Source organism: Oncorhynchus gorbuscha, linkage group LG03 (genome assembly GCF_021184085.1).
Source record: "Oncorhynchus gorbuscha isolate QuinsamMale2020 ecotype Even-year linkage group LG03, OgorEven_v1.0, whole genome shotgun sequence".
Classification (NCBI taxonomy): Eukaryota; Metazoa; Chordata; class Actinopteri; order Salmoniformes; family Salmonidae; genus Oncorhynchus; species Oncorhynchus gorbuscha.
Genome location: NC_060175.1, coordinates 30,714,764 through 30,728,643, shown reverse-complemented (window position 1 = coordinate 30,728,643; position 13,880 = coordinate 30,714,764). Strand labels below are relative to the sequence as shown.

General features: G+C 42.1%; 2 protein-coding genes across 3 annotated transcripts in view; one reads left to right on the top strand and one right to left on the bottom strand.

Moving 5' to 3' along the window:
• The window catches only part of LOC124031209 (SPRY domain-containing protein 3-like), a 77,911-nt gene extending 69,864 nt beyond the window's left edge, over positions 1 to 8,047 (bottom strand). For both annotated transcript variants that reach the window (XM_046342181.1, XM_046342182.1), the window contains exons 1-3: positions 7,933 to 8,047; positions 7,239 to 7,364; positions 5,257 to 5,332 (exon numbers count right to left, since the gene is read on the bottom strand). In XM_046342181.1, the coding sequence (XP_046198137.1) occupies positions 5,257 to 5,332; positions 7,239 to 7,357 (195 nt within the window). In that variant the 5' untranslated portion in view covers positions 7,358 to 7,364; positions 7,933 to 8,047. The remainder of the gene's footprint in view (positions 1 to 5,256; positions 5,333 to 7,238; positions 7,365 to 7,932) is intronic.
• A 1,661-nt stretch (positions 8,048 to 9,708) lies between these two features.
• LOC124019424 (insulin-like growth factor-binding protein 6) lies at positions 9,709 to 11,729 on the top strand. The gene is made up of 4 exons (XM_046334766.1): positions 9,709 to 10,051; positions 10,877 to 10,911; positions 11,051 to 11,173; positions 11,578 to 11,729. The coding sequence occupies exons 1-4, from the start codon at positions 9,709 to 9,711 to the stop codon at positions 11,689 to 11,691; spliced, it is 615 nt and encodes a 204-aa protein (XP_046190722.1). The 3' UTR covers positions 11,692 to 11,729.
• Positions 11,730 to 13,880: the final 2,151 nt, after the last annotated feature.

Genomic DNA, 13,880 nt, shown 5'->3' with positions numbered 1-13,880 from the left:
AAACTCAATTTAATAGAAAATGAAATAACTTGAGACTTGACTTGGAGCCTCAAGACTCGACTTTGAATTGAGACTGATGACTTGAAATGGTATGGCCATGTTTTATAACGTAATGTCACAGAGTCTGGGGATTACTCTCCACGCAGCTAGAGACAGTAGCCGCAACATCGGTCCTTGTAAAAGAAATATGCTAGTGAAAACGCACTCTGCTGTCTGGTTGAATCAGCAAACTGTCAATCAACACAGGTCGGGTGAGCTAGCGTACATCTATAGAAGAATCGGGTGCAGTGCAAAGTTTAAATTGTAGGGAGAGAGGATTGCAATAAATAAATATGCAGCTCCAAAAATGGTTTGGTAATCAAAAATATTAACTGTTTGCAAGCTTACCAGCAATTGAGCGTCAAGCAACTGTTACTAGCATATGCCTTCTGGTCTTTTGGTAAAAATCCACCTTTCCAGAAACAAGTCTCTCACCGTTGCCGCTTGCTATAGACCACCCTCTGCACCCAGCTGTGCCCTGGACACAATATGTGAATTGATTTCCCCCCATCTATCTTCAGAGCTCGTGCTGCAAGGTGACCTAAACTGGGACATGCTTAACACCCCGGCCATCCTACAATCTAAGCTTGATGCCCTCAATTTCACACAAATTACCAATGAACCCACCAGGTACAACCCCAAATCTGAAACCCAGGCACCCTCATAGATATCATCCTAAACAACTTGCCCTCCAAATACTCATCTGCTGTTTTCAACCAAGATCTCAGCGATCACTGCCTCATTGCCTGCATCCGTAATGGGTCTGCAGTCAAACGACCACCCCTCATCACTGTCAAACGCTCCCTAAAACACTTCAGCAAGCATGCCTTTCTAATCAACCTGGCTCGGGTATCCTGGAAGGATATTGACCTCATCCCGTCAGTAGAAGATGCCTGGTTATTCTTTAAAAGTGCCTTCCTCACCATCGTAAATAAGCATGCCCCATTTAACAAAAAATTGAACCAGGAACAGATATAGCCCTTGGTTCTCTCCAGACCTGACTGCCCTTGACCAGCACAAAAACATCCTGTGGCGTTCTGCATTAGCATCGAATAGCCCCCGTGATATGTAACTTTCAGGGAAGTTGAACAAATATACACAGGCAGTTAGGAAAGCTAAGGCTAGCTTTTTTAAACAGAAATCTGCATCTTGTAGCACAAACTCAACAAAACAACTCTGGGACACTATAAAGTCCATGGAGAATAAGAGCACCTCCTCCCAGCTGCCCACAGCACTGAGACTAGGAAACACTGTCACCAATGATAAATCCACTATAATTGAGAATTTCGATAAGCATTTCTCTACGGCTAGCCATGCTTTCCACCTGGCTACCCCTACCCCGATCAACAGCCCCCACCTTCCACAGCAATTCGCCCAAGCCTCCTCATTTCTCCTTCAACCAAATCCAGATAGCTGATGTTCAGAAAGAGCTGCAAAATCTGGACCCCTACAAATCAGCCGGGCTAGACAATCTGGACCCTCTCTTTCTAAAAAATGATCTGCCGAAATTGTTGCAACTAGCCTGTTCAACCTCTCTTTCGTATCGTCTGAGATTCCCATAGATTGGAAAGCTGCCGCGGTCATCCCCCTCTTCAAAGGGGGAGACACTCTAGACCCAAACTGCTACAGACCTATATCTATCCTACCCTGCCTTCCTAAGGTCTTAGAAAGCCAAGTTAACAAACAGATTACTGACCATTTCGAATCCCACCATACCTTCTCCACTATGCAATCTGGTTTCAGAGCTGGTCATGGGTGCACCTCAGCCACGCTCAAGGTCCTAAACGATATCATAACCGCCATCGATAAGAGACATTACTGTGCTGCCGTATTCATCGACCACGCTAAGGCTTTCGACTCTGTCAATCACAACATTCTTATTGGCAGACTCAACAGCCTTGGTTTCTCAAATGATTGCCTCACCTGGTTCACCAACTACTTCTCAGACAGAGTTCAGTGTGTCAAATCGGAGGGCCTGTTGTCCAGACCTCTGGCAGTCCATATGGGGGTGCCACAGGGTTCAATTCTCTGGCCGACTCTCTTCTCTGTATACATCAATGATGTCTGCGTAGAGGTGGATCAAAGAATCACCAGCAGCAAGAGCGGCGACACCATTCTGTATACTTCTGACGAGCTTCAATGCCATACAACTCACATTCCGTTTCCTCCAACTGCTCTTAAATGCAAGTAAAACTAAATGCATGCTCTTCAACCGATTGCTGCCCACACCCGCCTGCCCGTCCAGCATCACTGCTATGGACGGTTCTGACTTAGAATATGTGGACAACTACAAATACCTAGGTGTCTGGCTAGACTGTAAACTCTCCTTCCAGACTCATATTAAACATCTCCAATCCAAAATTCAATCTAGAATCGGCTTGCTATTTCGCAACAAAGCATCCTTCACTCATTATGCCAAACATACCCTCGTAAAACTGACCATCCTACCGATCCTCGACGATGTCATTTACAAAATAGCCTCCAACACTCTACTCAACAAATTGGATGCAGTCTATCACAGTGCTATCCGTTTTGTCACCAAAGCCCCATATACTACCCACCACTGCGACCTGTACGTTCTCGTACAGGAGAGGGGTTTGGCCCTCGCTTCATACTCGTCGCTTCAAACCCACTGGCTCCAGGTCATCTACAAGTCTCTGCTAGGTAAAGCCCCACCTTATCTCAGCTCACTGGTCACCATAGCAGCACCCACCCATAGCACGCGCTCCAGCAGGTATATCTCACTAGTCACCCCCAAAGCTAATTCTTCCTTTGTCCGCCTCTCCTTCCAGTTCTCTGCTGCCAATGACTGGAACGAACAGCAAAAATCACTGGAGCTGGAGACATCTCCCTCACTAGCTTCAAGCACCAGCTGTCAGAGCAGCTCACAGATCACTGCACCTGTACATAGCCCATCTGCAAATAGCCCATCCAACTACCTCATCCCCATACTGTATTTATTTATTTATCTTGCTCCTTTGCACCGTAGTATCTCTACTTGCACATCCTCTTCACATTCTACCATTCCAGTGTTTAATTGCTATATTGTAATTACTTCGCCACCATGACCTATTTATTTCCTTACCTCCCTCATTTGCACATGCTGTATATAGACTTTTTCTACTGTATTATTGTTTGTATGTTGTTTATTCCATGTGTAACTCTGTTGTTGTATGTGCCGAACTGCTTTGCTTTATCTTGGCCAGTTCGCAGTTGCAAATGAGAACTTGTTCTCAACTAGCCTACCTGGTTAAATAAAAGGTGAAAAAAATATATAATCTCAAAATTGCTTGAAATTAATAATTAAATTATGAAGTCTTAACCAAGTCAGTGGCCAAGCCCACGTGAGCACAGACATGACACCGGCATTATGGAACGCCACCTTTTCCCAGAAGTGTAGAAAACCTACTTCCGTCAAAATGTACATTAGTCCAACGAGACAAGCAGCGTGAGCTGAGAGGTACATAATGGCTAGAAACTCTGAAAGTTTCAACAGAGAAGGAGAAAATCTCTGCAAGTCAAGAAAACGCAGGGACTGGAGTCCCCACATTGAAATGGCTACTACGCTATAGACTAGAAAGCATGCGGACGGTGTTGAAATGGACGTCACAAATGGTTAAGAAATCTACAAAACTACACAGGAACATCCCGTCTGCAGTTATTTAAGTACTTTAGTCTGGTGAACGAGGACCACCGGGTGGTACTCTGAAAGATCTACTCCGGAGAACATTTCCCTGTCAAACGAGCATTGGTATGTCTGACCTATCCATTATAACAGACACTTACAGAACAAAGGGAACAAGCTACAACTACAAAATACTTTGATCTCTGGTGGACAAACCAGAGACTTTCTGTCGACTGACTCTCCAGCAGATGGACCGGCGATTTCAGAGAGACAAAGGCATACACTCGTAAATATGTACATTGCAATTCCTTTCGAATGAGTGGCTGTTCATGTGCCAAGTATTAGCATTTCCATGAGCCTAGTTATCACCTGTATGCACGATAGTGGAGTCCTTTGTCTTTTCTCCCGCTCTTTCTTACCTGCCTCTCCCTTTTCATTTGGTGTAACAAGCCGTCATATCGGTTGAGTCCACTAGGGACTTTTCATTGTATCATGTTAGTAACCAATGTATAACCTGTGTGTGTTTGTGTACTTCTGTGTGATTATTTAGTTAGTTAGTAAATAAATAGTTAAGCCAATTGGTATATTGCTGATTCATCATTTATACTAGGGTTCGTGCAGATATCCAAGAGTTTGCGACATTCAGAATGAGACTGATAGAAGGTAAACAATTAATTAATGACTGAAATGTAAGAGATATTTATATCTTTAAGAGTTAATTCGGAAAACAGTAACTTGTTAAATAAACTTTTTCCATGGTGCCCCAAGATTGCAAATTAGTTCATTGTTACGGGATTAATTTAATCATCGTAATAATTAAACATAGTTAATCAATTTGATAAAACAATCGTCATCACATTAATGATAATCAAGACACAACAGCTGCTACTCGCTTCATCTATACATAGTCACTTCTCCCCTACAAACATGTAGAAATTACCTTAACTAACCTGTACCCTCGCACACTAACTTGGTACCAGTACCCCCTATAAATAGCCTCATTATTGTTATTTTATTGTGTTACTTTTAAAATAATTGTTTAACTTTTTGTTATTTTATTGTGTTACTTTTTAAAATAATTGTTTAACTTTAGTTTATTTGTATCTTTGTAGTGACTGGGTTTATTGACACACCATCCAAGGTGTAATTAATAACATCACCATGATCAGAGGGATATTCAATGTCTGCTTTTCTTTAAAGCATTGGAACACCTCCCTGGTCTTTGTGGTTGAATCTGTGTTTGAAATTCACTGCTCAACTGAGGGACCTTACAGAGAATTGTATGTGTGGGGGGGTACTGAGATTAGGTAGTCATTCAAAAATCATGTTAAACACTATTATTGGACAGTCCATGCAACTTACTGTGTCTTGCCATAACAAAGGGGTCGAATACTTATTGACCAGACATTTTAGCTTTTCATTTTTTATTAATTTGTAAAAATGTCAAAAAACATAATTCCACTTTGACATTATGGGGTATTATGCTAGTGATACATTTTAAATTCAGGCAGAAACACAACAAAATGTGGAAAAAGTCAAGGACTATGAATACTTCCTGAAGGCACTGTAACTAACTCTGTATTGAATCCTATCTCAAAGTAGCAGTTTCCTTTGGATAACGGCCTTGGAGCCACGTAGCAGCCAACTTCATCAGAGTTCCCTTGGTAACTGTAACAGAATTTCAGAAATGTGTTTACATTAATCGTATCGCATTTGCAGATGTACTCAACAAACATACAAGCATATGCTACGCAACATACAGTTGTTATTTAATTTGTTGATGGTACAGGCCAGCCAAGTCAGTGAGAGGAGGACAGTGTGAAAGAAAGTATGAGTCTAAAGCAGGGGTCTTCAACCTTTTCTAGCATGAGAAGAGATACTTTTTTTTAAAGAAATATGTTGCGAGCTACTCATTTCTTTTTATAGATTTCAAATTAGGCATACTTCTCTGCTCCTCTACCCTGCAACTCTTCACCCGGAACAAGAGACATGTTTTCTGTCAATATACCTGGTAAAATAATGGTTATAGGGGCTAAAACATAAAATTGTTTTTGGTATTTTCCTGAATTCTGTCTGTTCTCTGTTTTATTTTTCCTGGTTTGGGATTGTTTTGGTTTTTATTCTTAATATTACAATTATTCATAGTGAATGTTCTGAGTCCATGACAATGATTAAATCAAATCAGAAGACCATTGTTGATTTTAGTGTAATTCCTCTTTAATTGCACATCTAGCAAGAGAGTAATGTGTCGGTCTAGAGAGGTTTCTGCTGTTAGGCCTGCTACTGCAACATGTCATGGCACAGTTTGCAAAACAATGGCCACCCAATTGATACAAATAATCATGATATAGTTATGTCAGTTACGCCTACTTGGCAGTTAACATTTAACTTAGAAGGTTTTTGGGGAAAGTCTTTCTGTATACCCACAAGACGGTTATAATTAGTATCGCTAACTGGCTACATACATAGTGAAAGACAAACGTGCGCACAGACAGACGGACAATTGCTGGAAATGAGTTGGCAGATGTGTTACATTTGGCTTTTAAAGCCAATAGTGGCTAACCAAGAGAGGGATAATCCTGGTCCCAGTACAAACTAATCTCGCTCACCAGCCGGCTTTCTTTCTTTAGAGATATCTGGTTTCCGAGCTCCTCAGGACGAGACTTTTTTTTTGAAGGGGGTGGATCAGCTTTAATATTGCAGATAGATTGTTGCTTTCATCAATGTAATTGTCTGCATCTGGACTTGACTTGAAGTCTATGATTTAAATTGGCTAATCTCTCAGTCCATCACCATCTAGCCCAACCCTTAGAACCTCCCCTCTGAATTGTGGATTTCAAAGCACGAGCAGTGCAAGTAGGTGATTCGTTTTGCAAGGCCCGGTGCCCCAGGTGGCGTGGTTTGCTCATTATCAACCATTCCATTGGTCCTAAGGAGAAATCTCCACCCAGCCAGGGAACCGTGCCATGCAAGGCTCCCGAGTGGCACAGAGGTCTTAGGCACTGCATCTGAGTGCAAGAGGCGTCACTATAGTCCCTGGTTCGATTCCAGGCTGTATCACATTTGGCTGTGATTGGGAGTCCCATAGGGCAGAGCACAATTGGCCCAGCGTCGTCCAGGTTTGGCCGGGGTAGGCCGTCATTGTAAATAAGAATTTGTTCTTAACGGACTTGCCTAGTTAAACAAAGGTGAAATAAAAATGTAAAACCATTTTTAAAAACTCACCAAGGGCTTAAATAAATTGTGTTACTACTCAGCTGTTCCACATGACTGCAAAAATCACCATGTGTAATAACTAATTATTATTATTTGTAGATCAGTCAGTCAGTCACAATTTACCCAGAATGCATCAAATATTTGACGTTCTTGACCCGTTGGGTCCCCAGAACCAGGAATTTGAGTAAATTGTCCATTTGGGTAAATTGTAACTACCCAGAACCAGGGTTGAGGAACACTGGGCTGGCTAGAGTGTCATTATCTCTCATGCCTCATACTACACTTCACCAAGCAGCATTCCGGGTATGTGTAAATGTACTTGGCGAACAAAAGTAATTCTGACAGTTTGCATACCCACCTGAGCACTTCTCCATCCCTCATCATCCTCTTGAACCGCTCGCGGTACCGCACGGCCCGCACCTCCCGTATCCTCCGCCTCCAGTTCATAAAGCGGTAATGGGGGTTGATTTCGTCCATCGTTTACCTGAGGACAGAGACATGAACCACGAGGTGTTTATCCCTTACGCTCATATCATATAATTTACAGAGACCGCTTCATATGAATAGCAAGCTCCACGCACGGAATATGGACTCGGAGGTGTGTTGCGCCGGCATTGTTCGGGTCAGTTGGATGAAAATCAAACTGAAAATTAAATGCCCGGCAAAAGTAACAAGCTTGGGTAAGGGTGTCTAATAATAACATATTTAATGTACGGTTTAATACCTACTTAATACACTAGCTAGCTATATACCTACCAATGCATGACACATAGCTAAATTAACGAGCTACAGTTGCCAACTGGTCGGTGTTTTAACAGCAGGGCTGTATTCATTCCGCCCATACTGTTGCAAAACGTTTCTTAAACGGAACGCAACCGGGAGGTACTTAACGAAACGTTTTGCAACTGTTTGGACTAATAATAACGCCACTGGGAAATAGCTAGCTGGCTGGCTATGATGCTAGCTATCCACATCAAGCACTTAGCGACTTCACACACAGGAAGAACATAGTTCCGTACGTAAGCATATCGTCTCACACAAAAGTTGCCCACCTTGCCGTTAGACTACTATCTTTCAAGTGGCCGCATTCGTTTTTGTTTACACATTTCCAGTACGTCGAGCTCCATCAAAACAAATTCCGCAGAGTTCAAATGGCGCCTTCTAATGACATCATTTACTTTCTAGAAAACGTACGGTTCCGGGTAAACTTCGAGCTCTTGCATCAGCAATCTAAATAAACTACTCTTTATTGTAGCTGTTTGATTCATATTATGGGTAGACTATATGACAGGGGAAAGAATATTTCCATGGTATTAAGTTCTGATAACATGTAGTGGGCATGTTGGTAGTTTCCTTTCAAAGAGCATGATCATCAAAATTGACTAGGCTCTTGACCATGAACATTTGTATTAGCCTATACTGTGTGTGGTATGGAGGATGAGTGAGAGAGAGAATTTGAGGTGACAGTAAATTAATAAATGACTAATTATGGGACAGAGGCATGTTTAAGGAGAAATTCTGAGTTCTGTGGGGGGTACTTCTAGTTAGGTGTGGAAAGGGAGGGTTTCCATAGGTAAAATCATCCATAGATTCTGGCACATTGCTTGGAACATTTTCGATTGTGAGATGTGTGAACCAAATAGAGTTCATTTGGTGAACTGCCAGAAAATTGTTCTTGTCTTTACATATTTGTTGCCAGATTGGCTTTAGCATCAAACAGCATTCTTTTAAAAAACTGTTATTTTTTTTTAAATAAGTCATTTTTTTAGAGGTGGTCTTCCCACTCAAAGTCATTCACTAGTCCATTATCATGACACACACACAGAGGAATGTGTTTCCTGTGATGGAAGAAATAATCATGTGGGCGACTCCATGCCAGCGTAGGCTTTCTAGTACCTTGAAGGATATCACCAATTTTATACCCCAAAATTGACATTATAGGTCATTAACTAATCACAGACCTCCATTAGGATTGCACATTCAGCAAATCACCAGCAGAAGGAGTTCCTTTTGAATCAATTTCCATTCACTGTTGGTGGTGCTCATAAAATTGATCATACTTTTAGAATTAGCAGAGAACACACTCTGGAAGTTTAATGTACTTGTAGAGTATATTGTTCTAACAATATGTCATAAAATCGAACAAAATCTAAATCCTTAACATGATTACTGTTGGAAAATGTCCAGATTAATTAGCAGGCTTCTTCATCCTACAATAGCCATCAAAGCACAGAATACAAGGGTTATTCTCAGTTTCTATAGGCCTACAAAGAAGGTGACACTCAATCCCACATATGTTTTCTATAAAGTAATATTCTCTTGTCATTTGAATAAATGGGTCAGTAATCCTTACTCGTAAAACACATACATCAAATGTATTACTGGTGGGAAAACAATCGTGCTGAATATGAAACAGGAAAAGTAGAACATTTATGATGGGGTTAGGTAGGGCTAACCCTATTTCGCCAGCTGGCCCTGGTAAAGGAGAGGCGTGTCAGAGACAAGGGGAAGTGGGGGTGTGCTCAGCAATTTGAAAATGAGAGGGGAGACTAATATTTCTCTCTCCCGCTTTCCTTCCCCCACCCTCTCTCTCTACCTTTTGGCTCTTTAAAAGCTGCTGTCTCTGGTGTCTGTCTGCTTCATTATCACTCTGTCATAGCTGGAGGGGATTCCTATCCACTCTGCCTTGCATCTCCCAACCCATAACTGGAACTGAGCTGAATAAGAACAAACCTCAGACAACAGCCTACCTGGCATTGAAACAAATAGGAACCTCCTGGACTATTACTTACTCGTTGTTGTTTGACAACGTGTATCTTGCGGGAAACATGCTTCTGTACCCTGACCTTATGGCCCTACTGTTCCTCCAGCTAGCGCTCTCCAGCCCATGGACACTAGCCTCCCGGCTGCCTCCTCTCAGTGGAGGGAATCCCTTCAGTAAGGGCTCCCAGGTGGCCAGGGCCCCCAAACAGACACAGCAGTCTGGAGAGCTCAGCACCACTGTCCTGGCCCTGGGGGAGCCCTGTGGGGTCTACACTCTGAGCTGTGCCCGTGGACTCCGCTGCACCCCACCACTGGGGAACCCCAGCCCCCTCCAGGCCCTGCTGCAGGGCAGGGGAGTCTGCAGCAATGCCAGTGGGCCCAGCCCTTCTGAGAGGCTCCAGCCCACAGGTAAGCACCTACAACAGTAGAGAGGGAGACACCACTTAGTTACATGTATCTGATGGGGTGGAGGAGGGGTTATGTAAAAGCAATGGTAAATTTAGCCTCTGCAGACAGTTCACACGACCTAGTTATAGCCTGTAATACTACAGCCCAGTTTTTCCTGCTCAGGACATGGACATGACACATCACTGTATATTTTAGACAAATAAAGATGTAGATGTTGTGCTGATGACTTCGTTGTGACAAGACAGGTCCCGATTGTGAGATTGTATTGGACTGTGGAAGTAGAACATTAGTGAATCAGAAGTAAGCTTCAGAGAAGTACAGCTAGGATGTAATGGAGTTCACAATTGACAGTAGTTTACATTGTGGAGGCAGGACCAAGTCTTAGTATGACGACTCCAAACTCAGCCATAAGACTTCAAATGTATTTAAAATAGATCTGTTCAGACTCCACAAGAAATTCATTTGTTTTGGGTATGGAAATTATCTTCACTTAAATAATAAAAAATGATGTGATGTTAACCTCAAATCAGCAGTAGCTAGTACTTTAACTCTACAACAGGGCTCTCCAACCCTGTTCCTGGAAAGCTACTCTCCTGTACGTTTTCAATCCAACCTCAGTTGTAACTTCGCTAATTCAGGATGGTAGCTCTCCAAGAACAGGGTTGGAGAGCCCTGCTCTACAACCTGTTGTGACAATCTGTGAACATGATGTGCAACTCTAGCTATTGGTTTGTCTCTGTCACTACATTCATCTCAGTAATCAATCAGCTACTGTGGTAATGTAATCCATCACTATGCTAAAGCTGCTGTCATGTATTTTCCCAGCCACACACCCAACACCCAGTGAAGACCTGGAGAAGGTAAAATCCCTTGCATTTACTTACAGATGGATGTTAGGAGGATTGTGTTGAGCAATATAATTGAACAACAATAGAACAAGCAATGTGGTAGTGTTTAAAAATAATAATAATAATGAAACTCTTTCTCTCTTCTCTCTAGGCTCCATGCCGTAGGCTGCTTAACACTGTACTTAAAGGTCTGCAGCCCCTGGTCTTCCAGTCGGACTGTGCTGATATATATATGCCCAACTGTGACAAGCATGGTTTCTTCAGAAAGAAGCAGGTAGGTTTATAAGCAAACGGTATTTGTAGCAGAGGTGGTTCACCGAATCATGCTTGCTTGCATGATGAGTATAATATTGCCTAAACAGGTTCTCAGTGGGCTAACTCAATCTTGAGTTGTAAGCTGGGCTCGATAGACTATGACTTTGCCTGGTCAGTAACGTGTGTGTGTGTGTGTGTGTGTGTGTGTGTGTGTGTGTGTGTGTGTGTGTGTGTGTGTGTGTGTGTGTGTGTGTGTGTGTGTGTGTGTGTGTGTGTGTGTGTGTGTGTGTGTGTGTGTGTGTGTGTGTGTGTGTGTGTGTGTGTGTGTGTGTGTGTGTGTGTGTGTGTGTGTGTGTGTAGTTGTGTCCTATACAACAATTCACATCTCAAATATGCTTTATCACTGTGTGTGCCCTCTGGCAGTGTCGGTCGTCTCGGGGCATGCATCGCGGCCACTGCTGGTGTGTGGACAAGAGTGGCATACCAACCCCATCACACACAAGCTCAGAGGGCACCCTGATCTGTGACAACGCATGAAAGGGCACTGTCCAGCCCACCCTATCCTGCAGTCTGGAATATGGGCCATAGGGTGAGGATCGAGAAGAAGAAAAGTAGAGCAAGATGAGAATAAAAGAGAGGGATAGAAAAGGAGGAAAAGCGAGGGATGGAGGAGGAAGCACTTCCCAAAGTGCTTTACACTAAATAGCTGATACAAGCCAAAGTTTGCGTACCACATGGCACCCTATTCCCTAAGTAGTGCACTATGTAGGGAATAAGGTACCATTTGGGACACATACAAATTCACCACCAACACTACTACCTACTAGGGTTGGGCTAAATTTGAATTGAAGGCAGTCAATTCAGGAAATGATTTAATTTAAAATCCATACATTTACATATTTTTTTACATAAATAACTTCTACTTTTCAGTTTGAGAAGTCATTGAAAATAAATGCACTTTTTGTTTTTTGATTATTCAATTGTAATTTTAGTTTACTTCCTGGATTGACTGCCTTAAATTCTAATTGAGCCCAACCATGCTACCTTCAAGCACAATCCTTCCAATTCCATTTCTCATGGTCATTCACTTTATCCATCCTATTAGTTTGGTCTCACAGCACCCTCTAGTGATGAGTTATGATGCAATACAGATAAGAAACGTGATTTACCAAATACATTTGTGAGTGTGGACTAGATGGGTATGGAATTGCTATGCACTTTGTTATCATTTCAAAATCTGTTCTATGACGCAGAGTTGTGAGTTAATTTTAGAATCTAACTCAAAGTTGGTAGGCCTGTAGTAAACTACATACCCAATTCCATTTACCCGCTTTTTTCCTGGCCTAGTGATGAGGCTTGTCTCTGATGATGTATCCACTGTCTCTCTTATAACTCTGAAACTATGCTCTTAAATCTGACATTATTCTGATGTTTAAAATCCAGGGTCAAGCACTACTAGAGCACCTCCAACCTTTTTACTGACATTGCAGCAGACACATTTTAATACTATAAGATAGTCTTTTGTAAACATACAGTACCAGTCAAATGTTTGGACACACCTACTCATTCCAGGGTTTTTCTTTATTTTTACTATTTTCTACATTGTAGAATAATAGTGAAGACATGAAGACAACACGATGAAATAACACATCATGTAGTAAACAAAAAAGTGTTAAACAAATCAAAATATATTTTATATTTGAGATTCTTGGTGACAGCTTTGCACACTCTTGGCATTATCTCAACCAGCTTCATGAAGTAGTTACCTGGAATGCATTCCAATTAACAGGTGTGCCTTTTTAAAAGTTAAAAAGTGGAATTTCTTTCCTTCTTAATGCGTTTGTGCCAATCCGTTGTGTTGTGACAAGGTAGGGGTGGTATACAGAAGATAGCCCTATTTGGTAAAAGACTGAGTCCATATTATGGCAAGAACAGCTCAAATAAGCAAAGAGAAACGACAGTCCATTATTACTTTAAGACATGAAAGTGAGTTAATCTGGAAAATGTCAAGAACTTTGAAAGCTTCTTCAAGTGCAGTCGCAAAAACCATCAAGCGCTATGATGAAATTGGTTCCCTCAAGATAAATTCATTAGAGTTAACTGCACCTCAGATTGCAGCCAAAATAAATGCTTCACAAGAATTCAAGTAACAGACACATCCCAACATGAACTGTTCAGTGGAGACTGCACGAACTAGGACTTCATGGTCGAATTGCTGCAAAGAAACCACTATTAAAGGACACCAATAAGTTAAAAAAGACTTGCTTGGGCCAAGAAACACGAGCAGTGGACATTAGACAGGTGAAGATCTGTCCTTTGGTCTGATGAGTCCAAATGTTTTGATTGTTGGTTCCAACCGCCATGTCTTTGTGAGAGTAAGTGAACGGATGATCTCTGCATGTGTGCTTCTCACCGTGAAGCATGGAGGAAGAGGTGTGATGGTGTGGGGGTGCTTTGCTGGTGACACTGTCTGTGATTTAGAATTCATGGCACACTTAACCAGCATGCCTACCAGCATTCTGCAGCAATACGCCATCCCATCTGGTTTACGCTTAGTGGGTCTACACATAGTGGGTCTATCATGACCCAATACACCCCAGGCTGTGTAAGGGCTATTTGACCAAGAAGGAGAGTGATGTAGTGCTGCATCAGATGACCTGGCCTCCACCTCAACCCAATTGAGATCGTTTGGGATGAGTTGGACCGCAGAGTGAAGGAAAAAGCAG

Excerpts from the sequence above, each read along its gene's own strand:
- LOC124019424 (XM_046334766.1), top strand. The coding sequence starts at position 9,709 with ATGCTTCTGTACCCTGACCTTATGGCCCTACTGTTCCTCCAGCTAGCG. Across the intron at positions 10,052-10,876 it reads TGAGAGGCTCCAGCCCACAG|CCACACACCCAACACCCAGT; the intron begins GTAAGCACCTAC and ends GTATTTTCCCAG. Across the intron at positions 10,912-11,050 it reads CCAGTGAAGACCTGGAGAAG|GCTCCATGCCGTAGGCTGCT; the intron begins GTAAAATCCCTT and ends TCTTCTCTCTAG.